Source organism: Columba livia, chromosome 1 (genome assembly GCF_036013475.1).
Source record: "Columba livia isolate bColLiv1 breed racing homer chromosome 1, bColLiv1.pat.W.v2, whole genome shotgun sequence".
Classification (NCBI taxonomy): domain Eukaryota; kingdom Metazoa; phylum Chordata; class Aves; order Columbiformes; family Columbidae; genus Columba; species Columba livia.
In genome coordinates, this window is record NC_088602.1 from 36756844 (window position 1) to 36782865 (window position 26022).

The 26022-nt window shown below is 39.6% G+C and overlaps 1 protein-coding gene and 1 long non-coding RNA gene across 14 annotated transcripts in view; one reads left to right on the plus strand and one right to left on the minus strand.

Moving 5' to 3' along the window:
• The window catches only part of LOC110358349 (uncharacterized), a 101012-nt gene extending 88837 nt beyond the window's left edge, over positions 1 to 12175 (minus strand). For 6 of the 8 annotated variants that reach the window (XR_010470973.1, XR_010470977.1, XR_010470992.1 and 3 more), the window contains exons 1-2: positions 12039 to 12175; positions 10994 to 11581 (exon numbers count right to left, since the gene is read on the minus strand). This is a non-coding gene — a long non-coding RNA (uncharacterized LOC110358349). The remainder of the gene's footprint in view (positions 1 to 10993; positions 11582 to 12038) is intronic. The other 2 variants (XR_010470987.1, XR_010470976.1) reach the window with 1 other exon arrangement.
• PCDH17 (protocadherin 17) overlaps positions 11860 to 26022 on the plus strand; it is a 98334-nt gene continuing 84171 nt past the window's right edge. Inside the window, exons 1-2 of one of the 6 annotated variants that reach the window (XM_065055215.1) lie at positions 11860 to 12514; positions 12639 to 17245. In XM_065055215.1, the coding sequence (XP_064911287.1) occupies positions 14630 to 17245 (2616 nt within the window). In that variant the 5' untranslated portion in view covers positions 11860 to 12514; positions 12639 to 14629. The remainder of the gene's footprint in view (positions 12515 to 12638; positions 17246 to 26022) is intronic. The other 5 variants (XM_065055206.1, XM_065055195.1, XM_065055197.1 and 2 more) reach the window with 5 other exon arrangements.

Genomic DNA, 26022 nt, shown 5'->3' on the forward strand with positions numbered 1-26022 from the left:
CCACAGCTTCAACCCCAAATGAGCATACTGAAAAAGAAAATTAAAAAATCACCAAACAAAATAAAGAGTTTAAATATTAATCTGCAAATGAACTTCAGTTTCTTAGTAGAGACTACATACTTTGTGCATGTGGATATGTAGTTATGTATTTCTTAGCTCTCACAGCTGTAAATTCTGTATTTTTTCTCACTTTAACCTCTTTGAACTAGTCAGCATAGACAACAATTTGGTCTCTCTGAGGTCTTTCAAAATCCTCCTGTGAAACTACTCCATATTTTTTACAATTTTTATTTTATGCACTTACTGTATAAGTGTCTTTTCAGAGTTTTGGGCCCAGTTCCCAGGATATTGTAGCTAGTCGTGTGACATAGTTGCTGTTTACTACAAGACAATAAACAATGGTCCCTGTTTGTGGACTCTTTCCCACAAAGTCTGTAAATGAAAGAGTTGACTACATTAAATGCTTAAGAATAGTCATGAGCTAAAAGTTAGATTTTAATTAAAAAAAGAAACAAATAGAAAAGAGTTGTAATTCGAAGTTCACTATTTAACTAAATGTGTTTCTATATAACTTCCGTTGCTTGGGGACTTATTTAATTTTTGCAGCATATGGACCAAATGATAACAAGATGACCATGCAGGTGGAGGTTTAAGTCTGGCTGTGCTTTGATGGTCCTTTAGTAGGAAAACTCAACACATAGTTACTTGGTAAAGTTCTGCAAGAGGGCAGAATCTCGATTACAGCCATAATACTGCAGAGGCAATTTACATCTGCTGAAGAAGTGAATGCAATACTAACATGACTACAGCCCTGAAAGATCGGAAAAAATGATCAGGAATGCCACTTTCTCTTAAGAGAAGAAAATAGCAAAGCAATTTAAAATTCACTTCTTCAGCAGTTTTCTATATGATTATATCTTGTAATAAGAGCTCAATAATGTCTGAATTCAGACATTTTGGTGACCTAACGTATTTCATATAGCTTAAGTCCCTGACACCACCTATTAGCAATGATTTTATCTTTCTTTTGGTCATATGTGGACTTCTCTCATGTTTTCGACAGGCATTCATCACTGTAGCATGAGAACACCTAATATTAGTGTACCAAGCAGTACAAACTAACCTATTTTAATTATGTTCTGCCATCCTTGCTTCAAAGAGAAAAGCGTGAGCCATTTTGTCTCAACAAATTAAAGTTACCTACATATAAATTTTGGTGTATACTTCCATTAAAGCAAGCTAAGTAAAGACAAAAGCTTTGCACCTGAAGCAGCAACTTGCTGAAGTACAAAACGATCATTGTGCCTCATGAGATTTCATTCCATTGTATCGGTTCTGTCCACCGAAGGTGTCAGGTCCTTCTCCAGATAAACTGTATTTATGGCAGACTGCTTTACTGGGGCAAAAAAGCAGAATTGTGAACCACAGTTTTCATGAAGGTCTCAGTCTTTTCAACACCCTGAATCATTAAGCACCTTCAGATAAGGGTGAGATATTGAACTTGACTGATACACCGTGAGACAGGCTTTGTGCTCTCATACATCAGGTGTCACTGGTTACACTGCAGCATCCTGTCAGCTAGAGTTGCCCATGCAACGAGTGTATGGCCTCTCCATTACAGAAACGAAGATATAACTAATTCCAGGTCATCATCCATTGTAAAAAAAAAAATGACATGTTCTTGCACCCCAAAGGTGTTTGCATTCCCTTAATGTGGTGTGTAAAACAAGTAACTAATTAGAATACTTCTTCAGTAAAACTTTAAATAGCAATCCTCCAAAAAGTATTTATTTTAGGTTTAACAGGAGTTGCTACACATTAAATAAGTGCTAGTTATTAAGAGATAGAGAAAAAAAAAAAGATAAAATCAATTATATAGTCCCTACATCTGAATGAATATATTTTAAATAACTATCCTCTTTTAGTAATATAACTGACTCATTAGATCCAAATTAAACACCTGTAGTGTAAACCAAACCTTAATTTTTAATTACTTATCTTAACATAGCACACTCCCCTTTACACACTACAGTGGACACAGTTACTGGAACAGGCAAATGGCAGAAGTTAGCCATTTAAATACTTAATGATTGTGCACATGAAATAAAAATTGTCTGCAACATATATTTTGGAGTGATTTATTTGCAATTCAGATGTTATCTCTAGAAGTATGTAAAGCCGTTAAGTCTGCTCACAATTTAAGATATTACAATAAAACAGAAAATTGTAGCAATTCATTTATGTTAATTTATTGACACTATAAATTCCTCAGGGCAGCAGCCATGAATACAATTCCCTGTAAAAAAATTAAAAACTATTTTGGTACCTTACAGATAAAACCTAACAATAGAAATACTAACTAGGATTTACATTTGCATGGATTTTTTTTTCCTGTTTTTCTTTTTTCCCTATTTTTATATAGATATTTCAACAATATATGCTTTAAAAAAAAAAAAAAATCACAGTAACAAGTGATTTCATGTGCACATCGATAAAATACCTTAAAGGACCTCATTTCCAGCACATGGAAACTTTGCAGTTTTACAAAATCAAGCCCCTTTAAAATGTCTTTCATAAAGACAGATAAATTCACTAAACATTTTTGTGGTCTCGAGGATACAGTATTTCATGTTACAATTTTAGGATTTGTTTTTAGTTTTGCAGCATGTTACAGGATTTTTTAAACATTAATTTTGCACCTTGGTTATTACATTTGGTTCTGGGTTTTTTATAGCACTGAATTCTGATTAATCACTTATGACAAGACTGTAAGACAGCAGTTTGCCTGCAGAAAGGGGGATGCATAGCAGCACTGTCCCAGGAGCAAACAGAGAAGGGAATTATGACTTTTAGAAACATAATTTCCTCTTTTGCTTGCCCCTGGCTCTAAGCGGGGGACACAAACTCCCACTACTCTGTGCTGGCAGCCAACTGTCAGGTCAGCTCATCTCGGATGCCCAGTGTGTTGAGGGGATGAAGCCAAAGCCCTGCATGTCCCTGAGCACTGCTGCCAATGCCCCATCAGGATGGGGACGGGTGGCCCCATGCAGGCTGCTGTCATCACTCTCCAGCTTTCGCTGTGACCTGCAGTCCCAGCAGCCCATGCCAGGACTCAAGCCCTCGAGTCTCCCTTATTTTCCTGCACACTGGGGATAAAAGGATTTGACAACCCTGTTTGGTGATTACACCACTGAACTGAACTTCAATTTGGTACACAAATAAGGCGAAGCAATCAACTCCTACCTCGTCATCCAGTTGTAGCTATACTGGACATATCAGGCAAAGAACCTCATCTTGTAATTCCTGTGGGTACTTGCAAATTCATCAGAGCTGGATCCTCACTCGCCATCAAAAAATGAAAGGGAGCTTCATACAAATAAACAGGTTGTGTTGCATCTACAGACATGTCAGACTTTGAAAACCTCATGCTCTGGACAGCCTTGCATTGCTGCTAATTGGTATGTTTTTTCTTTAAAAAGTGAAAATTCTAACCTTTTACTTGACAGATATGTGGGTAAAATGCCACATAACATTTTGAAAGCTTATCTATAGTCTGCTGTTTATGAGTCTTGTTTACGTTGGAGCTCACACAGGAATATACAAATGAAAAGGGTTAGCAGGAACAAAACTGAATAGTTGGTTTCAAATAAATGTGTTAACCAGTGAAGAAAGGTTTTCACCTACAGAAGATCTAAAGATGTTGCTCCCTATTAAAAGGCAACCATACAAATGTGACACTCGACTCAACACATTTTTTTATTATCATTATTTATTCGTAGTCGTGTCCCTGTACTTCTGGGGTGAGGAGTAGAGACAGTTTCATTACCTGTTTTGCCTTGTTTCTTTCTTTCTAATCTTATGAAACTGCAGCTAGAAGAGAGTAAATGGGATTCCATTTCTCTGTGAGATTTAGCAACGGAATTGTTTACAGTGTTGCAATCAGTCATGTTTAAAGTAGAGCTACTAACTGCATTACTGAATAAGGGAATACTTCAGAAACAAAAGGGTTGCATAGCAGGCAAATTTAGTGTGTAGAATCTTTAGCATGCAATGTATAAGAAATTTCATAAACCCTAGGGAGAGCTTGCAATTTTGTTAGTGGGTGAAAAATGCTAACTTAGAAAAACTAAAATGATAAAAATATGGAAATAACTGACAATCAAAAAGCTGGATTAATTCTCTGGTTTATATTTGTTGCTTGGGTTTTTTTCTTCTTTTTTGTTATTTTTGGTTTTGTTTCCAGTAGGAATTTTATCTCCTACAAATTTATGCACGCAGATTACTTTGCACTTATAATTCAGGCTTATTCGCTCCAGGAAACTATGCACTGCACTTGGAAACTAGAAATTTCAAAGACCATGATATCTTTGTCTTATTTGAGGATTAGATATAAGAATACCAGCAGGAGTGAATTTATCTGACTCAGGAAATTATTTCAGAGTCATCCTCGATACTCTGCTTCTAGCCACTATTTGGAGGTAGGATCACCAGTTCTGAGTTTCCACAAAGATACTGGTTTTACCTTCACAAGCAAATCAGTGACCTGTATGACTGATGTTACAGCCTTCAACCTCTAAGCAGTGCTTTGAGAGGAAAAGTGATTCATTGAACTCTACCACAATTCCTTGGCTATTGCCAGTAAACATTAGCTCTGAAGCAACTGTAATACTGAAATATTGGAAGAGAGTGAACAACAAAAACCTACCATTCCCTAAGAAGCAATACTCTGATGCTTAAAATTTGGGAAAATGCTTTGAATAAGTGACTCAAACCTCCAGCAGCTTGAATGTGTGAAATGTGGGAAGCCTGTGGTGTTCCAGTTAAAACACTTATTGGCTCTGTTGTGCTACACGGAGTTTCAACTTGACTCAACGTCAGCCTGCTCTCAGTGATATTGTAACTTATAAGGTGCATTTATTTTCTTCTTAAAGGACGTCCAGAAACACACTATGTTGAGATTTCAGTGAATTACAAGTTACTAACTATTATTATCAACAATATGATTATTAATGTAATATCTTAATATCATTAAGGACAGTTGTGCATAAAAATCCAGCTTGCTCAAACTCCATTGGGTCAGTAATCTTTTTTGTTTAGACTTTTGGGGTTTTTTTAATTTCTTCATTTTTTAATTAAGAGAAGGAAAAAGATTAATTCTGTACTTAACCTCACTGAGCATAACCTTAAAGCCTACTTGACAGAGCATCTTTCTTATAGTTCCATGCAGCACATGCTTTTGCCCTTAGAATGCTCTCATGAAATACATTTGTCAAGACTTTCATCAGGGCTCCCATTTTCTATGACTCTCCTGACCTTTCATATCAGCAGATATGTTCTTCTTGAAATGTTACTTTAATTTTGGCTTCTCCAACTTTGTCCTCTGTTAGTACTTCTATCTGCACAACATATGTCACTTAACCAGGTCTTTAAGCTGGATCTGCTCCTACCTTTTCCTTAAAGAGAGCATTACCAGTGCTCCCAGAAAAGTTCGAAACCCCAAAGATCAGATTTTACTACAAAACAAAGCTTCATACATCATCCAAAGTGAGACAGACTAGAAAATATGTAGATGAAGATCCCCTGGCTCACGCTGCTGTGAGACAGCAGGTCTGTTTGTCTGTGTGTGGCCTCAGAACAGCAACTCCGCAGGTTCACAGAGGATTAAGCACAGTCCTCACCCCAAGCCCAAGAGAACATTTTCTTTCCTTCCCCTCTGAGACTTGAACAGCAGTTCTGTTCCCTGCTTTTCTCAGCAGTTTCTAGAGTTCCTGCTCACTTTTATATTTTCCTTTTTTTTTTTTTTTCCCCTTCCTTCTCATTTTTAATGCTGCATTTCAGCAGGTTCCTTCACTTGTGCAATTAGGCATGACACAATCTCCCCAATTTCCAGAGTGCAGCCTAACACAAGGGAGAATAAGAAGACAAACATCTGTCCTGTCCTGCCACCTAACCTTTAAAAGACATAGGGAACATTAACCTACAATAATTGTAGACAAACTAAACATCATCTACTAATCCAAGTATTTAATAAGTTTTAATGACATATATAACCTTCTAAACAAATATTTAAATCATTATAATAATAAAGGGTGTTTGTGCACTAGTCTCTAACAGACTTTTCCCAAATAATTAGCAAAAGAGATTTGCATCAGTGAAGTACTTTGTTATTTAGTGAAACAAAATATATTGCTGAGCTGTATATATTTTAATGTAATTTACCATTAAAAGAAAAAATACCATGTTTAAGAAAAAATCCATAAAACGTTTGCTTCAGAAAAGTTGCTAAATGCTTCAGAGCATATCCTTTATTTGAACATGCAGATATGTTCTATTCTATGTTAAGAAATCTAATGTCTATATTTACACAGTATATTACTAACTCAGTGGTAATATCGGTGTGTGTATTATGACAACATGTCAAGTTATATCACATGATCACATTACCGTGCCATATCATAGCCCTAGGATTAGCATCATGTTATAATAAAATTACTAAAATGTTGTAATTTTTAATGTTCTAGGATTTTTTTGTATGAGGCAATGTAAGTAAACAGTCCACTTGACCATTACCTGAGTATCTCTCTGTCTCTCCATCATTCTGCCCAGTAACTTTGTGACCTGCTGGCCAATTTTAATCAAATTTGTGAGTGGGATAGACATTTCTAAGGTTATCATAGTATAAATTTCATTCTGCTTGGTGGGTATGTATGGGAGATAAATTGATACCCTAACTAAGAGAAGAAAAAGTACCTGTTGTACCTTTCCAGGTAGCTGTTGCCTGGCCCAGCAACACATCCCTCTCAGCCAGCCACTCACCTCTGCAGGGTAACCAGCACTGAAGACACAGGAGGAAGCTGGTAGTAGTGGCAGTGGGAATATTAAGAGACACATCTGTACGAAACTGGCATTCATTAGTTTGACTACTCTTGAACAGATTGATTTATGTTTTAGAATCATTCAGAAAACTTCTAGTCTGTTTGAAACATGCTGGCTTTGATTTCAAAGTGTGTCCTGTTTTAACTTGAACTGAAAAAAAAAAAACAAAAAAGTAAAAAGTTCCCATATTCTGTGCTAAACAGTCACTAGATAACATGCTTGAAAACTGGCATAAGAATTCAAGTCCTAAGCCACTTATCTGTGGCTTAACAAGTCACCCTTTCTGTAAGCCTAATGAATCTTTGTGTTTGTTTCCAAAATGACAACTGTAAATGTAATACTTTCCAGCTAGATAGAAGAGGTAGGTACCAACAGTTTCAGTGACAATCTCGGGCTTATCTTCTACTTGCTAATTCCCTTTGCCTGAAGTCTTTTTAAACAGCTCTATGCCTCACTTCAGCACTTTTTTCCTGTTTCTCTCCCTTCCATTAGTCTACTAACATCATTTGCAGACACTTCCCTTCTCCTGTCTTTACCTACTTTACTGTTATTTCTTGTTCTCTTTCTCAGCAACTATCCTTTCTTCTACATGTCTTGCTGGTGTGGACTCACATTTAAATTGACATAAAACAGATTACATAAAGAGCAACAAAAGCAGGGTTTTTTTTCCAATTGTTCTGTTGTTACTTTGAAACATAATAATAAAAGGAAGAAATGTCCTTTTATTCTATGTAAGTTGTGCTACTTTGCTAATGGGACGGATCAAATCAGTGGAAAAGTTTCTATCAATTTAATTGAGTTTCTGAACAGCCCTTCTCTTACATTTCTCTAGATACTATAAAATTTCTATTTTTAATTGTCATTTCAAATAATTTTCCTAGTACTAAAAGTAAAGCTTGAAATTCATTGATCACCATTTTAGTCCTTTTAAAAGACAAACAGCTTTTGTACCTTTTAATCCTCACACATAGTAACTGATCTTAATGACTGCATATTTTTAACAGTTCATTTACCTCATTTTCAGATTCTGTAAGAACATTTGATAACTACCATTTAGTAGACACTTTTCACTCTTCAAGAATCTCTTTGTTGACACCTCAGTAGACACCCACATCTCATCTTTGTTACTAAAAAAAAAGTTGACCTGAGGAAATGTCTTCATTTGATGTGAGTACTAGAATACAGAAATATAATTTTTATGCACCAATTTCTCTTTTATAGCTGGCCAAATAATAGGTCTGCCGGTTCTGTCGTGGCTTCCTCATATTGATAAAGTGTGCGTTTGTTTTCAGATGGTAATTTGTTATCTTATATTTTTTTGTTCCTCAAATTCCCTCCTTGGCCTTTCTAATTTTACTTCTTTCTGTTGTTTTCAAGATGATTGGATTTGGGCTTTCCCAATGATACACTTTAGGCTCAAATAACTTAAATATTGAACCTTGACATTTAACTATATTGATCTTTTCCTTGCCTTCCTTTTTTCTTTTATTTGTTTAGGGATATTTCTTCTGAGACTTTTGTGCTGTGCTTAAATACCCTCCACACTGAGACTAAAGATTTTTATTTCAATGCTTCTGATTGAGGATATTTCTTATTCCTCTTTTTTTGAAAGTAGAAAGGTTTACCTGTCTTTGCTGAGGACAGAATAATAAATTAGTAGATTTAGTTATGAAACTCTCCCACAAAAAAGTCTGAATGCTGTTGTATTATTTTGATAATTAATCCGCATTTTTTAAAAAGTTGGGTTTGAGATGTGTCCTGTTCCTATCAGTTATTTTGATTGATGTGAGGCTGCAACTTCCAGTAAACAAACATTTGAAGTATCAAAAAGTAGTCTTCCAAAGGATAATTTAACCCCATCCATATGTAGGTTATTGTTAAGGCTGTTACATTGGAGAATTCCTTGTTGAGCTTCTCCTATACAGTCTGTTTAATGTTTTCTTCTTAATCTGTCAGATAGTGTAAGCCTTCTATATGTGTATACTTATTATTAAGGATTTGCATTTTATCTGTGTATTGACTTCTCCACAGGATAGTTTTCTCATCAAACTGTTAATAAGCATTTTTTATTTTGTTTTTGTCTCATTTTTTTTTCGAAAATAAAATACAGTATATATTCAATATATAATGACATGGCACAACACATAGGTATTATTGGCACTCATTAATTGGCATTACATTAATACATTTAATTTCTGACTTTTCCCTGTGAAATACAAAGAGATTTACTGATGAATGTATAGAAAATTATGAAGCTAGTCTAAGCTATCCAATACGTAGTGTGTGCTAAAACTTTGACAGAGAAAGTATTTTAAATATATTGTAAAATCATTGAACAAATAAAATATTCATTACTTGCACAGGTGGATTAAAATCAATAAATGCCATTTTGTTGTTATATACTGTCTGATGTAACAAACATCAGCCTGGCAGAAGCATATATTCATATACAGGTATAATTTTTTTTATGTGGTTCTTTTCAGTTAGGCACCTAAGGCTTTATTGGGTTTAAGGGCCACAATTTTTAAAGATGTCAAGATGATATAATTTCCAATAAATCATTAGAAATTGATAACAATCAGCCGTATCTGAAAATGAGTATTAAAAATAACTCTGTTGAAGTTAACACTAAAAACCACAATGACTTGTAGGTGTTTCATTTATGATCATCAGTCAGTCATAGGTTTGAGGATCCAATGCTAGTGATTCAGATTTCATTTTTCCTTCTCTAAGTATTCCATGTGTGTCGTTGGTATCAATGGGGTGTTGTAAGATGCAAGATGTTTGATAAAAAGGAAGATTTTACAAGCAAAGTCTCCAGTTACATTGATAAAAGGTTATATAGTTTTTCCCTTAATTCAGAGTCTTGAGTACTTATTTTACAAACTGCAGAGTACCCCAAATTGTATTGACTTCATTGTGGAGTATTTATTGTGTAATGCTGAGTCATATTAAAAAAAAAAAAAAAAACAAAAAAAAAAAGGAAAAAAAAGGAAAAAAAAGAAAAAAAAAGAAAGAAAAGCATTTACTAGGCTAGAGAAAAAAAATGATGGAGACACTAGCCTCCCACCACCCAAAAAAACAACCAACCAATCAAACAAACAAACAAACCGTAAAATTCATGTTGTTGGTTTTCTTTTTTTTTCTTTTTCACATACATAAAGAATAAGAAATATTTTAGTAATATATTACTCAGTACATGCCACTGTAATAGTGAAACTTTTGGTTTATTCTCCTGGTGCTCTTCTGCTCCCTCAGCAAGGAAATTAGCGTCACCGTATATGTACATGCTCAGGCATACACACACACTATATACCCCCAATGCAGCAGTAACTCTAGCACGCTAGAGGGAGCCATTACATAATTGCAATGACCCTTTTTTTTTCCCAATTAGCAGAACTTGCATAGAAAATATCCGGACATCCCAAGACATACTCCAGGTTTGTCATAGGCTGGGGATTGACGAAAGAACAGCACAGGACTCGTGTTACAGTGAAATGAGGTCTCCTGATAGCTCAGAGACTTACTCTGGTGTTCATTCCATTTTTAAATTGTGCTGCTTTTATAGGAAACTTCTCCAAATATGTGACTTAGCCAAATACGCCGGTTTCCATCAGCCAATCTGAAGCCCTCATTCAGAAAGCAAAGCCCATTTTGTAAACATATCCTTTATTTCGTCTGTCTGTCGCTCTCACACAGCAAGTTGGCACGTCTGAGAGTAGTGATTTTATGCTGCCACTAATGTATGTATAGTTTATTTATATATTGCATTTTATCGCAGCATTAGTTTTATAATGGTTACTAGCAGACTCGTTCTGCATGGCAAGCTATCCGTTTCAAAGATACAAAGAGGTCTTCAGGACGGGAAGATGGGTCTAGAAAGAACACTTATTTGAATTTAAAAATTCGTAAGACTTTCTCCAAGTCAAATCATATTTACGGGAATAGTAACCCAGAAAGGGCTGTGGGTTATCCTATTGAGCAAGACGAAAGAGTAGCTTCCTTAACTGAGCATTTAAGAGCCGCTCCTAAAATAATTAAATAATTGTCACAATCTCTTGTAATTGTTCTAGGGTTGATTTTTTTTTTTTCCCCCTAAATGATTCATGCTACTTACACGCTCGTCACTCACAGCTCACCAGCTCACAAATGGCAGCTTCATCTCAGTAGGCGCGGATCGAGACCATGAGACCGGCGCTCCAACAATCCGAGCACTCACCTTTCCAGCCTCAGCGCTCCCCCCGCGCCCACCGCCCCGGCCGAGAGCCTCCCGCCGCGGCGGGGGCGGAGGCGGGCGCCCCGCGGGGCGGGGAGCGAGGTGAAGGGAGGAGAGGGCGCTGCTGCAGCCCCGAGCCACGCACCGCAGGTCTGCCGCCGCGCCCGTCCCCCGCCCAGTCGTACCGCGGCTCCGCGGGCATCGGGGGATGCTCCCACCCTCAGAACCTGCCCCTCGGAGAGAGGGACACCCACTCGGGGCGACTCCCGTAGGGCCGAGGCGGAGGTGGCGGGTGTACTCATCCATTCCACCCCCCCCCCCGGCATCATGCATCCCCGGGGCGGCGGGAGGGTGCGCTGGGATCCCTGGGGACTCGGGGTCCAGGCAGCGGAGTCGAGTTCCTCGCCCTCGCAGTGCTTTGGCGGAGTAGGGGGCTGAGACGTCCCTGCGCCTTTCCCACCCGTCATCACGGACGACTTGTTAATATGTCTTAAAAATAAATAAATAAGGGGGGGAGGTGGTATAGAAATAAATAAATAACACGAAGCCGGGGCGGGGGCGCGGCGCTGCGGTGCGGTACGCGGCGACAAGACACCGCAGCCCGCTCGCCCGGTACCCTTCGCACGTTGCGCGTCTCCCACCGAACCGATCTAATCAATGACACCCAGCGCCCGCCGCGGCCCCGCCCCTCCCCCGCCCGCCCGCCTCCTCCCATTGGCGGCTCGGCGTCGGGGCCGGTCGCCGCCGCTGCGACCGATTGGCTGGCGGGGAATCCGTATCAATGTTTAAGCCGCGGCGTGAGGTGAATAGAGGCAGTCGGCGAGCGGCGCTGGGCGAGCGCGGCGGCCCCGCCGGTGCTGCAGTGAGGGAGGCGAGGGGGAGAGAGAGAGAGAGAGAGGCAGAGAGCGGCTCCAACTGTTGAATTTTCGCCGAATTCTCCACTTACCTGCGGGCGGCTGGTGAAATGGATCTGGTTTATGGGAAGTCGGCGTTACTTTCGCGTGCTGTCTGGCTAAGACTGGCGACCGTCTGTTCGAAATGGGCCACTCGTCAATGAGGCAGAGAAGAACATTCATTTTTTTTCTTCTTTTCTTTTTCTTTTGAAAGCCTCTCTACCACAGGTTGCAGAATTGTGTACTTTGGGTCCGGACTCAAATAAAGGAGAAAAAAAAAAAAAAAAAAAAACAGTGCAGAACTGAGACTCGGAACTAGATCTGTGAGCTGTATGTTTTTATTGGGGATTTTGTTTTGGTTTTTTTTCTATTTTTTTCTTATAATATGAAAGATCTCTGATTTATATGACACATAACACTGAGGAAAGGTGGTTAAAAACACTCAGCAAAGCAGGAGACAGACGCGCCTCTGTGCCAGTGAGTGGATAACAGCCTTGTTTTCCTGATCCTCAGTCTCCCGGAGAAAGAGGTATAGTAAAAGTGTAGCTGGATCTGACACCCCCTCCCATTCTTTTTTTTTTTTTTTTTCCCTTCTTCCCTCCCCCCCCCCCCTCCAAAATATAAACCTGATTAATTTTTTCTCTTGTCTATAGAGTGAGTCAGAGAAGCGTTAGGGAGAAGCTGCAACTAATGTCTGTGAAGGGAGGAACAGGAGGCGATAGTGAATGTGATTTGTTCCGCTGGATCTGACTCATCCAGCAGATTGAAGCACCTGCATTTCTGGATGTGACATTCATTTATTTCTGGGTTTTAGAAGAACCTGAAATAAAATTTAGTTACCCTTCCCCAATACTTACCTACACATCTTATCACTGGGAAAGGGATATCGGAGAGGGGGAACGCATCTGGCGTTGCCGCCGCTTTTCTCCCCTCTACAAGATGCCCAGAGAGACCGTTAAAGCTTGAAAGGATTGCAAAAAAACCGCATCACACCAATCGCGAAACTGCATAGTTTTCAATACAAGCGAATTAGTCGTTTAAAAGATCTCCCACTTTATTCATCGCCAGGATTGTTTTTCCTCTTCTTCTCCCCTCCTCTAAATGAAGAGGACTAGGCGGCAGTGTCATTGGAAGGAGATGCTGAATAGGAAGAAAAGAGAGGCACTTGACAGCGCAGCCCTGTGAATACAGAGACTGTTTCCCTTTTAGCGAGAGACTAAGAGAGAGAGAGAGTGAGTGTGTGTGTGTGGGGGTGGCTATTCTTTCTCTCTTCCCCCCCTTCCTTTCTCACTCTTTCTCCCTCTTGCATTTCTTTTTTTTTTTTTTTTTTTTCTAAAATCTATGCGTCCAGCCATGGGTTGCCTGTTGATTTCCTCTCGGTTGGAGAGAAAAGCAAACTGGAATTAAACTGCATCGAGAAAAGTGCAGCTCCTCAGACACGCATACGCACACACGCATAGATACACATAGAGAAAGGATGTGGTGGTGGCGGCGGCTACTGGCCTGTCTTAAAGAAACCCAAGTGTGCATCTGATTGAGCACAGTCTGTGATTTCTCTCAAAATATATATTTACTGCTAATAATGACGGTCAGCTGGTGGGTTTCTTAATTATTTTTTTTTTTTCTCCACAAAAGGACGAATGGGAGGCTGGTAGTTGAGGGAGAGAAAGGAAACTACAAATCCGGACACTAGTTTTTGCAGGGGTTTTTTGTGTATGTTTTGTTTCTGCCTCTTGCCCTGCAATCCTCCTTTCCTTCTGATTCGGGAAGGAAAGAGTGAGGGTGTACGAGACAGAGAGGGGGGAAATACCGGTGGCAGCGAGATGCAGCTCTCTGCCGCAAGCAATGCAAGATCAGATCTCTAAATGCAGCAAAACACTCCCTGAAAACCAACAACCCCGCGGTGCAATCAGACATTTCACTGCCTCTCACTGCACACGAAGAGGGCTTCAACAACAAGCTGAGACTTTTTTTTCCCCTTCTGTCTCTCTCCCACCCCTTCAGTCTACTCCATCACAAGCGATGAATAGCAAATAAGCTTTTCTACCCCTGCTGACAGACTTGTGGCCACCCTCCTTTCCTATGTATACATGAATACATGTATTTGAAAAATAATCTTTTTGATCGTTTTTAGAAAAACAACCACTGCCGCCGATTTTTTATTATTGTTATTTTTATTATCCTTTGTACATCTGCGGGGATTCAAGGATCGGGAACGCTTCGTATGCCCGGAGAAGAAGATCTTTTGCGAATTTTCTGATTTTTTAAATCCTCCTACTGCCGAAGTTGGACAGCCGAAGTAACTGCGAGGGGACTGCAAGCACGGCAAGGGCTTGCTGGAACATTGCCGAAGCTGCTCCCCCGCCTCTCTGCTGCTCCCCCCACCCCCCTTCCGATTGCTCCCTCCCTCTGAGCTACATGGTCCATTTGCTGCCTCTCATCCTGTGTCTTTGCAGATGTTTTAGAGCAACAGGTTCAGGAACTTAAAATATAGGAGTGGGGAGAGAGAAGGAAAAAAAAAAATCAAAAAAAGAGAGAAAGACGACGGAGGAGGAGGAAGAACAAACCCAGAGCAGAAGGCAGAGAACACGGGGACAACCCTGGTCGCCGCTGCAGCTGCTGCTACCCCCACCCCTCCTCGGGGATGTACCTTTCCATTTGTTGCTTCTTCCTCTACTGGGCTCCCGCCCTGTCGCTGAAGAATCTGAATTACTCGGTGCCGGAGGAGCAGGGAGCAGGCACGGTCATCGGGAACATCGGCCGCGATGCGCGCCTGGCGGCGGGCTCGGTGGGAGGCGGGATGCTGCCCGCGGAGCGCGGCGCTCCCGGCGGCGGCCGCGGCCCCAAGTCCACCTTCCGAGTGCTGGAGAACTCGGCCCCTCACCTTCTGGATGTGGACGGGGAGAGCGGGCTCCTCTACACCAAGCAGCGCATCGACCGGGAGGCGCTGTGCCGGCGCAACACCAAGTGCCAGCTCTCCCTCGAGGTGTTCGCCAACGACCAGGAGATCTGCATGATCAAGGTGGAGATCCAGGACCTGAATGACAATGCACCGGCGTTCCCTTCTGACCAAGTGGACATGGACATCTCAGAAAATGCTGCTCCAGGCACCCGCTTCCCCCTCACCAGTGCCCATGACCCGGATGCTGGGGACAACGGGCTGCGCACCTACCTGCTCACCCGTGATGACTACGGTCTCTTCTCTCTTGATGTGAAGTCCCGTGGTGATGGCACGAAGTTTCCAGAGCTGGTCATCCAGAAGCCATTAGACCGTGAGGAGCAGAGTCACCACACCCTGGTGCTGACAGCACTGGATGGTGGTGACCCACCACGTTCGGGCACTGTGCAGATCAATGTGCGCCTCATTGACTCTAATGACAACAGCCCTGTCTTTGAAGCAGCCTCCTATGTGGTAGAGCTGCCGGAGAATGCACCACTGGGTACTGCTGTCATTGACCTTAATGCCACTGATGCCGACGAGGGTACCAATGGAGAGGTGCTCTACTCCTTTAGTGGCTACGCACCTGAGCGTGTTCGTGACCTGTTTAGCATTGACCCACAGAGTGGCCTCATCCGTGTCAAGGGCAATCTGGACTATGAGGAGAGCGGCCTCATTGAGATTGATGTTCAGGCTAGAGACCTGGGGCCCAATCCCATCCCCGCTCACTGCAAGGTCACCGTCCGCCTCATTGACCGCAATGACAATGCGCCCACCATTGGCTTTGTCTCCGTTCGCCAGGGAGCGCTGAGTGAGGCTGCCCCACCAGGAACTGTCATTGCCCTGGTGCGAGTCACTGACCGTGACTCAGGCAAGAATGGGCAGCTCCAGTGCCGGGTGCTGGGCGGTGGCGGTGGGCCTGGAGCCATTCCTTTCACCCTGGAGGAGAACTATGATAACTTCTACACAGTGGTCACTGACCGACCCCTGGACCGTGAGGCACAGGATGAGTACAATGTGACCATTGTGGCACGTGATGGAGGCAACCCTCCACTCAACTCCACCAAGTCATTTTCTGTCCGGATCCTCGATGAGAATGACAACCCACCCCGCTTCAGCAAGAACCTCTATGTGTTACAGGTGCCCGAGAACAACATCCCTGGAGAGTACCTGGGCTCTGTCTTGGCCCAGGACCCTGACCTGGGCCAAAATGGGACAGTCTCTTACTCCATTCTGCCCGGGCATGTGGGTGATGTTTCCATTTACACCTATGTCTCTGTCAACCCCACCAATGGTGCTATCTATGCCCTGAGGAGCTTCAACTACGAGCAGACAAAACACTTTGAGTTTCGCGTGCTGGCCAAAGACTCAGGTTCACCCCACCGCGAAAGCAATGCCACGGTACGTGTCACGGTGCTCGATGTCAATGACAATGCACCTCTCATTGTCCTGCCTGCCCTCATCAATGACACTGCCGAGCTGCAGGTGCCACGCAATGCTGGGGTGGGCTATCCTGTGGGCACCGTCCGTGCCCTGGACAGTGACTTTGGGGAGAGTGGACGCCTCACATATGAGATTGTGGAAGGCAATGAGGAGCACCTCTTTGAGATGGACCCCACTAGCGGCGAGATACGCACCTTGCACCCCTACTGGGAGGAGCTCAGCCCTGTGGCTGAACTGGTGGTAAAAGTCAGTGACCACGGCAAGCCCAGCCTCTCCGCAGTGGCCAAACTCATTGTCAGGGCCTTGGCAGGGCCCCTGCCTGAGGCCGGTGAGCCACAGGTGAATGGTGAGCAGCATCGGCGACCACACTGGGACTTGTCACTGCCCCTGATCGTGACGCTGAGCACTGTCTCCATCATCTTGCTGGCTGCCATGATCACTATTGCCGTGAAGTGCAAGCGAGAGAACAAGGAGATCCGCACCTATAATTGTCGCATTGCTGAGTATAGCCACCCTCAGCTGGGAGGAGGGGGAGGCAGTGGCGGGGGAGGAGGAGGCAGTGGCAGTGGAGGGAGCAAGGGCAAGAAGAAGAAGATCAGCAAGAATGACATTATGCTGGTGCCCAGTGAGGGCGAGGACAGCCGAGGTCCCCTCAATGTCATGAATGTGGTGAGCAGCCCATCCCTGGCCACATCACCCATGTACTTTGACTACCAGACCCGCCTGCCCCTCAGCTCTCCCAGGTCTGAGGTGATGTACCTGAAGCCCGCCTCCAACAACCTGACTGTACCCCAGGGACATGTGGGCTGCCACACCAGCTTCACAGGGCAAGGGACTAACGCCAGCGAGGCTCCCCCGAGCCGGATGTCCATAATTCAGGTAGGAGACTTTTAGAATACCCTGGACCTCACTTTAGACTCTGGTTTAACTTTACCTTTTGTCTGCAGTGAAATCTGCTGTAAGGCACCACTGAAGGGACCAACACATGTCACTACAGAGAGGTGGACTTAAAGGGGGACCAGACCACATCTGGTGGGTCTGGTTCTGCTGTCACACTGGTGTTTCCAATGTGATTCAAAAGTAAATGCCCACTGAGACAGAGTTACATCAGTACAAAAGAGGTGCATGTGCGAGCACAGACAGGTATTTAGTAGGTTAGGGACATGCTGGGGTATTTTTGCAGAAGATCATCAGACAAAGGTGGGCACTTCCACAGGTTCCACTTTGCTTTGGTTTGGGGTAGAGAAGGGGGAAGGTGTTTCTGAAGCAGTCGTATCATCTGCAGTAACTAATAGGGTGTGGGAGAAACTCTACACACTGAGGACATCTATTGCAGCAGTGTATTATAGCCCTCCAACCCTGTATGTAAATATGAGCTTGCTTTCCAAGGTGTATGTTTTTAATTTTTATAATTTCCTTCTTTAGAATATCTACACATAATTTATTTATTTATTTATTTATTTATTTATTTATTTATTTATTTATTTATTTATTTACATGTAACAGTATCATTGGGGCCCCATTGCCTCCTCCTCTTCCCATAAACAACCAAACCTTCAGCACTTAAAATTTTGCTTAGTCAAATAGAAAGAAAATGTGTGTGGTCATTCCATCCTACACCAAATGTTAACAAAACTCACATCCTGTCATAAAACAATAAAACAGCTAGTCAGATTTCCAGTAGCCTGAGTAGATATTGATAATTGCTTTATACTAAGAGACTTACATGCTTTTTCTTCTGCCAAAGCTCATTCAGAAATTACAGCTGGGCTGCATTCTGCACACTGTCCTCTACCAACTTTTGTGATTCTGAGAAATGTCAAAATTTGGACCATTGGATATAGGGTGATAATTAAAGAATGACTTAATTTTTAGCAGATAGTTTAAAATCTAAACTCAGAAGATGTATTCCAGAGCGACGAACTTGCAGAGTGAAGGTGAGGGCAGAATTTGGCTCCAGTTGATTTAACTGAAAATATTACTTCATGATTAATGCAGCCTAATGTTCAAATACTACAGGTATGTTCCAAAGTGATTTTTAACGTTTGAATTGAAAGCAGGCTCTGGATAATGACTAATAAATATACTTGAAATGTCATATCTGTTTTATCCTATGGTTCTCCTAATATGCTGTTCTGAGTCATAGGGGAATGAGCTGAGTGTATCAGAAGTGACACAGACTCATTTTGTGTATGAAGCTAGTGGGAAAGAAGTCGCACTGTAGACACTTGATGTACCAAAAGAAAATTCATTATACCTTTGAATTATCATGCCCTGCCGTCTGTGAACACTGAATGTTCTAGTTGCCGCCTGTATCTAATGTTTTAAACAAAATAGAAGTGGCCATTGGTAATTGTCAGGTTAAGTAACCAAAATTCCAGTAACTGATAGCCTGTAAACTGAATATTTATAACAGGAAAAAAAAAAGAAAAAAGAAAAACAGCTGTCTGTACAAGGTCACTGTGAAGTAATCACCAACCCACTATTGAGTTGTGTCACAGAAACAATTTCATTTTATGCCTATCATGGATTTGTGTTGCTATCAATTAGGTGAGGGGAGCAATACTTAAAATCTGAAATTGATTTTAACAAAAAGTGACACTTCAGTAAGGAGTTTAGGTTAGGGCACAACCAGAGATAATTTGCTTTATTATTCATGCTTTAAAAACCAAATAACTTTCAATGATACTTGTTTAAGTAATGTCAACTTTTTACTGTAAAATGGAGTTGTCAGAATGCTAAAAAAAAACCCACACTTTTTTTTTACTACCAACAAGTGTAATAGTTACTAAAAGACAGAAAATTATACTTTCCTACAACCATGTAATGTCTATATAAAGCAATTAGTTGATGTATTGATGCTACTCAGTAGTAAAGATTCAATTGTAGTGTAAAATCCCTATGGAAAATATGATTCATTTTTTTACAGTGTTCACTGTATAATATCAATCATGATTTTTTTCTGAGACATATATAAAGCTAAAAGAGGAATTTCCTCCCTTAAAAAGGTGTGTTGTGCTTTCTATAACAATTTTCATTATGACAACTGTGGGAAATGTTAATCATAACCCCTCATAACACATACTGGTCTATCTAATATTGTGTTTACTTTCCCTGAACATCTACACAGAGTGTTTCAGATGTATAGATGGTCCAACCAGCAGATTAGAAAACTTTCATTTCTCCCAGTGAACAACCTGTTCAAACATACTTATTGATACTATATTTTGTAGTTGTATTGACAAAATGAATACACAGTATGAAACAAGAGCAGTTGGTTCCTGTTTAGGAAAGGTCTAGACTTAAAGTAGCTAGGTAAGAAAATCTGATCTTCTTCACTCTAATTTTATGTTACTAAAATACATTTTGTATTCTCCATCTCCACATTCCTGAAGTAAATTTTATATAAAATTTGTGTTTAGAATGTAGATACTACTTTGTGTCTGTTCCTGTACTTCTGCCTCATGTAAAATTCAAATGACAAACTTAGGAGGAAATAGTAAAGGATCAGCCCTCTCTCTGGATCTACTGTATCCTTAATCACTCCAGGAAACCTATGTCTGGAAAAGCAAATTGCACAGTTAGGAATCAAAGGTATAGCCAGTGGAAAAAAGATACAGATTTCAAACAGCTGCTTCACCATCTCCTTTCATTAGTCAATTCAGAAAAGCAGTCTTCTTTTTTTACCCCGGTAAGGGAAGGGTAAATGACTGTATAAATGTTCTCTAGCAGTATTCACTTTAGTTTTTCCAGATTATTAATGAGCCACAATAATCTTGCACTATCTGTTACATACAATGATACTGGTTGTCTTCATTCTTATTTTCTTGCAAGTGTTTAATGTCAGAATTCTTTAGCAGGAGCCTGTTATTAAAACTTTATATATATGTATATATATGTGTGTATATATATATATACACACACATACTTACATATCCATGAAAATATATATATATATATATACACATACTAAATATTATATTATTACCTAGTACATCCCATTGAGTGTGTAAATATTTAAAATCAAATAAATAATTTATTTCTCAGTAAGATCCAAATCCTCTCACTCCTATTAGAAGTGTGTAACATATTTTTGCTTTGCAGTAAAAGCCAGTAAAGTAAATATGCCTTATGATTCCCTTATTTTTCATGAAGAGTATTTTATTCTACAGATAGCCCAATTGATATCAATGAATACCTGTGGAGTAAAGTGTTACCTAGTGACGATGGTTTTCAGACTGACCCAAAATGACCAGCAGCTGAAAAAATACTATCTGGTATGTGTAAGAGAGGTGTCATCTTACCTCTCTTCAAGTGACTTCTGCTACATGTTAGTCACACAGTTTAACAACTTGTGTGTTTACTCACTACTTTTTAGCATCCAGCTATATGTCATGGTTGTGATAGTTCTATGCATCCATGAACTTCTTCAACACACAAAAAAAGCAAAACCAAAACCAACCAAACAAACAAAAACAAAAAAACCCAACAACTTGTATACATTCATATATATATATATACATGTATATATATATGTAATTTTGGATGGATAAGCAAGGGTGCAGTATACCTCCAGTTTTTATTGGTGCAAGAGATTTGCACATCCTTAGCACCTTTGAAAATAGACCATTTGTGTTTTTATGCATACGTGAGGTCAATGTGAATGAAGAACAGTGTTTAGTAACATACTGGGAAGTCAGAAAAGCTACACTTTAGCATGTTTCATTGCTTTTAATTTCAGCAATCATATTCTAAATATACTTTAAAAAATGCTTTCAAATGTCAGTCTGTTAAAAATACCTAAATATAAGCCAGTGCTATATAATTTTCGTTGCCAGATTCAAAATTCCATGTGACTTTCGAATCACTTAGGGTCCAAACAATTAATTTCTACTGGGGGAGAAAAAAAAAAAAGAAAGTCAGGAGAAAATGGAAAATCTATGTGGCTCTGAAAGAAGATTTCTGTTCACTCTACACCGTAAAGACTACTGGGCAAATTCTGTTTATCTCATTCTGGTGAGTACATCAAGCTGAACTACTCATCTGAGTAAGAGAAACAAGATTTTGCTATATTTTTAAGAGTAGACATTAGAAAAAGAAATATCATGTACAAACATGCATATATATATTTGTATCTCTCCTACCGAAAAGTTCTGAGTTAATCAGTTTGCCTTTCCCTAGGCGAACAAGCCACAATTTCTTCTTGCAGGTTTCCAATACATAAAAGAGTAGATGGATAAAGGGAAACAATTTCTTTAAAGAGATAGGTTCTAGAAATAGGTTCCTCAAAGTGACATAACAATAGTGTAGAAAATGATCTACATATGCAAGGCATGTCGATCATCCTAGAGATTATATATTATTATATTTGTAGTGCAGCTTGGAGAGGTCTGTAAATATATCAGGGATGAGATGGGAGTGAATAAATAGAATGGTGGTCACACCTTTTGCTAAACAAAGGTTAAAAAAGATTGACTGTGTTGGAAGTAGCTCTCAAGCTGTGAATCACCGTAGCTGCTGTACTAGGTAGTCCTGTAGCATTTGAAGATAAAGTACAGATCATTCTTAATACTTCAGGCACCTGATGTGTATGATGTGTCAATAGATTACTGTCAAGTCCCTGTGCAGCTTCGTCACCAGGTATCTAGTAGTACCTAAGAAGATAGAGTCTTCAGGGGAAATAAAAAGTCTTAAGCTATATTAATGCTGCTCTGTCTTTGGATATACTGCTCCGTACTTTGAGCAACTTCAGGTCAGAAATTTCAAGATTACAAAAAGAAGTCTGCAGCTGCTGCAGTGTAAGGAGAAACAGATTTCCTCACAGAAGTTGTATTTATTCTTAGTGTTTTAAATTCCTACCTGAAAACAGAGGTATTCATATTTTATTTTCGTATCTTCTGCTGCAAATAAGGAACATTATCGTCTCTCACTAGAGCTAGTAGAAGTTAACATTTTGCACCAAGAGGGGCAGTTCCACGCATTTGCAAGTTTGCAGGTTTGTTCTCTATTATTCCCCAAAATTTGCAGCTGCGTATCCTGGGGCTGTATCTAAAGACATCAAATCGTCATCAGATGAAACTTCAGAACTACCTGGCTAAGAAGCATTATGGTAGTTTTTACGGTGTTACAAGGCTAGATGTCTTTCAAAATAGCTCTGTAAATGTTTGCATTGTGAAATATAGTCTGCATTTAGTATGATTTTGAGTTACGTCATTCTGTAGCTTTAGTTTTACATATTCAATGAATTCAAAAATTTCAGAACAGGATCTTTTCTATATTCCTGTAAAACATTATTTCATTTTTTGCCAAGATACGCTGCATAGTACGGTGACACAAAGTATATATATATTTTAGGACCAGATATGGCAACATACTGCTTACTGTGGCATCCTCTCTGGCTGCTGGAATGGGCAGAGGGAGCAGAATTGGGCTTTTATTCTGTGTTACACCTGCTCTGGTCTTGATCTTGAGCTCCTTGCCGGTATGGTTTTTAGAATTATTGTTCCAAAAGTTTAATTCCTGATATATAGGACTATGTGAGATCTAAAGAACTTTCCAAGATAAAATACGATAATATAGAACAAGAAACACAATAAAGACATTTTAAGAGTCTGAAGTAGAATAATGATATTATGAGAAAGAAAATGATATTGCCAGAATGGAAATTCTCATTAACTAATAAATTAAGAATAATAATGTCTCTGCAGAACTTGCTGTTTTATAAAGTATAAGATTTGAAAAAAAACAGTGCAGTTGAAATAAGACATGAAGCAAGTAATGCAGGATTTACCAGATCATGGCTCTCAATGGCTTTAAAAAGTTATCTCAGCTTTCTTCATCCTAGTGCTCACTGTCACTACCTAACCTTAAATGGGAAATTCACACAAATTTGTGATTACCAATGTAATTTTGATGACCCATGTTGACGAAAAGGACTGTTGTTACTCACATTTCAGTCAATAGCATAATTTTGACTTCATCAATGTTTTCAGTGGTTCAAGAGTAAATTGTGACTACAAACCTTACAGAGTGCGGCTTAGCATGAGTTGACTCTTTATTTTTAGATCTCAGCCTTTCATGATGTTTTCTTACAGCTTCTTTACAAACAACTAAGGAGACTGGAATTTAGAAGATTTTTTTTAACTATGATGTGAACTGTAACACAATCAGGTGTGCAGCTGAAAGAAGAAATCAAAGACTCCTTTGAACAAGTTGTTGAATAAATATTTTCATATCTTTTTGAAAGTGTACATAATACAATATTATTCTTAAAATTCAGCAAACACTGTTACGTGTAAAAGTATCATTAGACACATGTAAATATTTGCAAATATTACTTGATATTAAGAAAGTAGAGATACAACCTGGCTTCACTAATGAGGAAAAAAATGTCATGAAAAATAATTTCTTCCTGAGTCACAACCTCTGACAGTAAAACAGTTGCGATGTGGTTTTTAAATGAAAACAGACATTTTTTCTCCCCCCCTGCCCTCCTCCAGCATTTTTTCTTTTCACTTACTTCTTCCTCAGGAAGTGTTAACATACTGATGATATTTTCACTTATGATTTTAAAGATCCTGCTTAGTTTTATGTTTGTTTGTTTGTTGTTCTCACAAAAGTTAAAATGCCTTGTCAAATTAGTTTTTGGTTCAATATGCAAGACACTCATTCTACATATAAAAAGTGTATGTATATGGATTGTTGGGTTTTTTTCCTGAAGAAAACATATAGGATGCATGACAAAGGTCTTGAGATACCTCTTCAAAACTGAGGAGTGCCTGCACATGTAAATAAAAGATATTTTGACACTAATATTAGTATTTTCCAACAGGTAAGAATTTTCTGTGAAAAGAACTTGCACAATGATTTGTTGACTGGAGCAGAAACACAGCCCTGTTTTTTATCATTAAGAGTATAGAAGCAATCCTTTGATGTCAAAAGGTCAGAATAGAGCAGTTGGAACAAATTTTTGCAGCAGATAGCCTGAGAGCTTTGTACTGTCAATTGTATCTCTGCTTCAGCTGTAAGAAGAGAAGTGGTGAAATTAGTGCTAAAGGGTTCAAAAATGTGTGAAACAAGTGAAACTCTTAGGGGACTTCAGGCTTTTATCTAAATAGAAAAAAAAAAACACAACAAAAACAAACAAACAGCAACAGGTAATAGAAAAAGAGTGGCAAACTGGGTTTGGGGAAAAAGTTCCTTGAGTTTAAGTGTTTCATTTGTTATGTTTTTAACGGGGCAACAGGAGATTAACTGGTTGTTGCTGCTTTTGCTGATATGATGAGATGAAACGGTGTACAGCCTGCCATAAATCTTAGCCAGGATGCATTCTAAGCCCTAGTAATATATTTGTAATACTCTTTTTAATGCAACCTTTGTTTCTTAGTCTACTGTAGCCATTTATCTGTCTATCTATCTATCTATTTATTTATTTATTTATCTATTTATTTATTTTTACAGAATAAGATTCTGGATTCATTACTGTAAATCCTATGAGAAAAAAGGAAACAGATTTTTTTTTTTTAAGTATTTTAGATAAAATACTCAGTATTAAGTACTACATTCAAGAACAAGCATATTCACGTGAATTTTCTGTGTTAATTAGGATATTAGTCAGTGCTTTAAATAACTTCCTTCTGCAGTCAAATATTTTCTACCTAAATCCCAAAGGCTGCTGATATAATTCCTATTTATTAAGGTCACATGAGAAGCATTTCTTTCTGGTACTGAATTGCCTCCACTAGTTCATTGTATCACCTGTACATAAAGAACAGCAGAAGATGAATTCATCTTGCTTGAGTTTAGAAGATAGATCCTTTTTTGGTCTGGTGATTTGTCCTCAAAATCGAGGAGTCCCTCTAATATAAAGGTATTGGTATGTAATTTCAGCAAATTATGAGTGTTACTTGTACAGGACAGCACAGAGATCAAATTGCATCTCACTTTCATGCAGTGAGGGGTTATCTTCTCTTTTAGACCTCAAGATAATCAGTCTCATGAAGGTCTATTTGCAATTTAGTACATTATAAATGATATAGGCAAGTAAAATCCTTCAAGTAAACAGTATTTTATTTTAGCCATGGACCTTTCTATTGGCTTTGTGATGAATGTATCAGGTCAGAATTCCTCTTGTTCATAAAATACTTTTACCCATAATAGAAATGTTTCTAATCACACCCTGTTCCCTGCTGGGCCATTGGATGCTGCCACCTCCATGGCACACCAAAGAAGGACTCCAAAGTGGAAAGGAAAAGGCTTGTTACAAGATACAAATGCACAATTTGAGCTGTGTGGGTGGGACCTCTGATCGATGTATTGTGAGTTCTTGCAGTAATAGACATGCAAAATTAGTTTCAGGCAGTGTTTCAGACCATCTATTGATGTATGTGTGACATGCTTGTATTTGCCTGTACTAGCTCCAGTGACACTATGATTACTGGTATTTGCAGTCCTTGTCCTGGAAGACTTCCAGGCAGTTTTATTGTATTGAAATGGCTCTTACAGTTCATTGAACATCCAGCATAACACCGCTGAATATGATTGGCACGTTTACATATATTTATTAAAAAAATCAGGCAGTTAAACTGCATAATTATGGGAAAACGAATCATAACAATAAAAGATCATTTAAGTTAACAAGCTTTGTGATCAAAGGA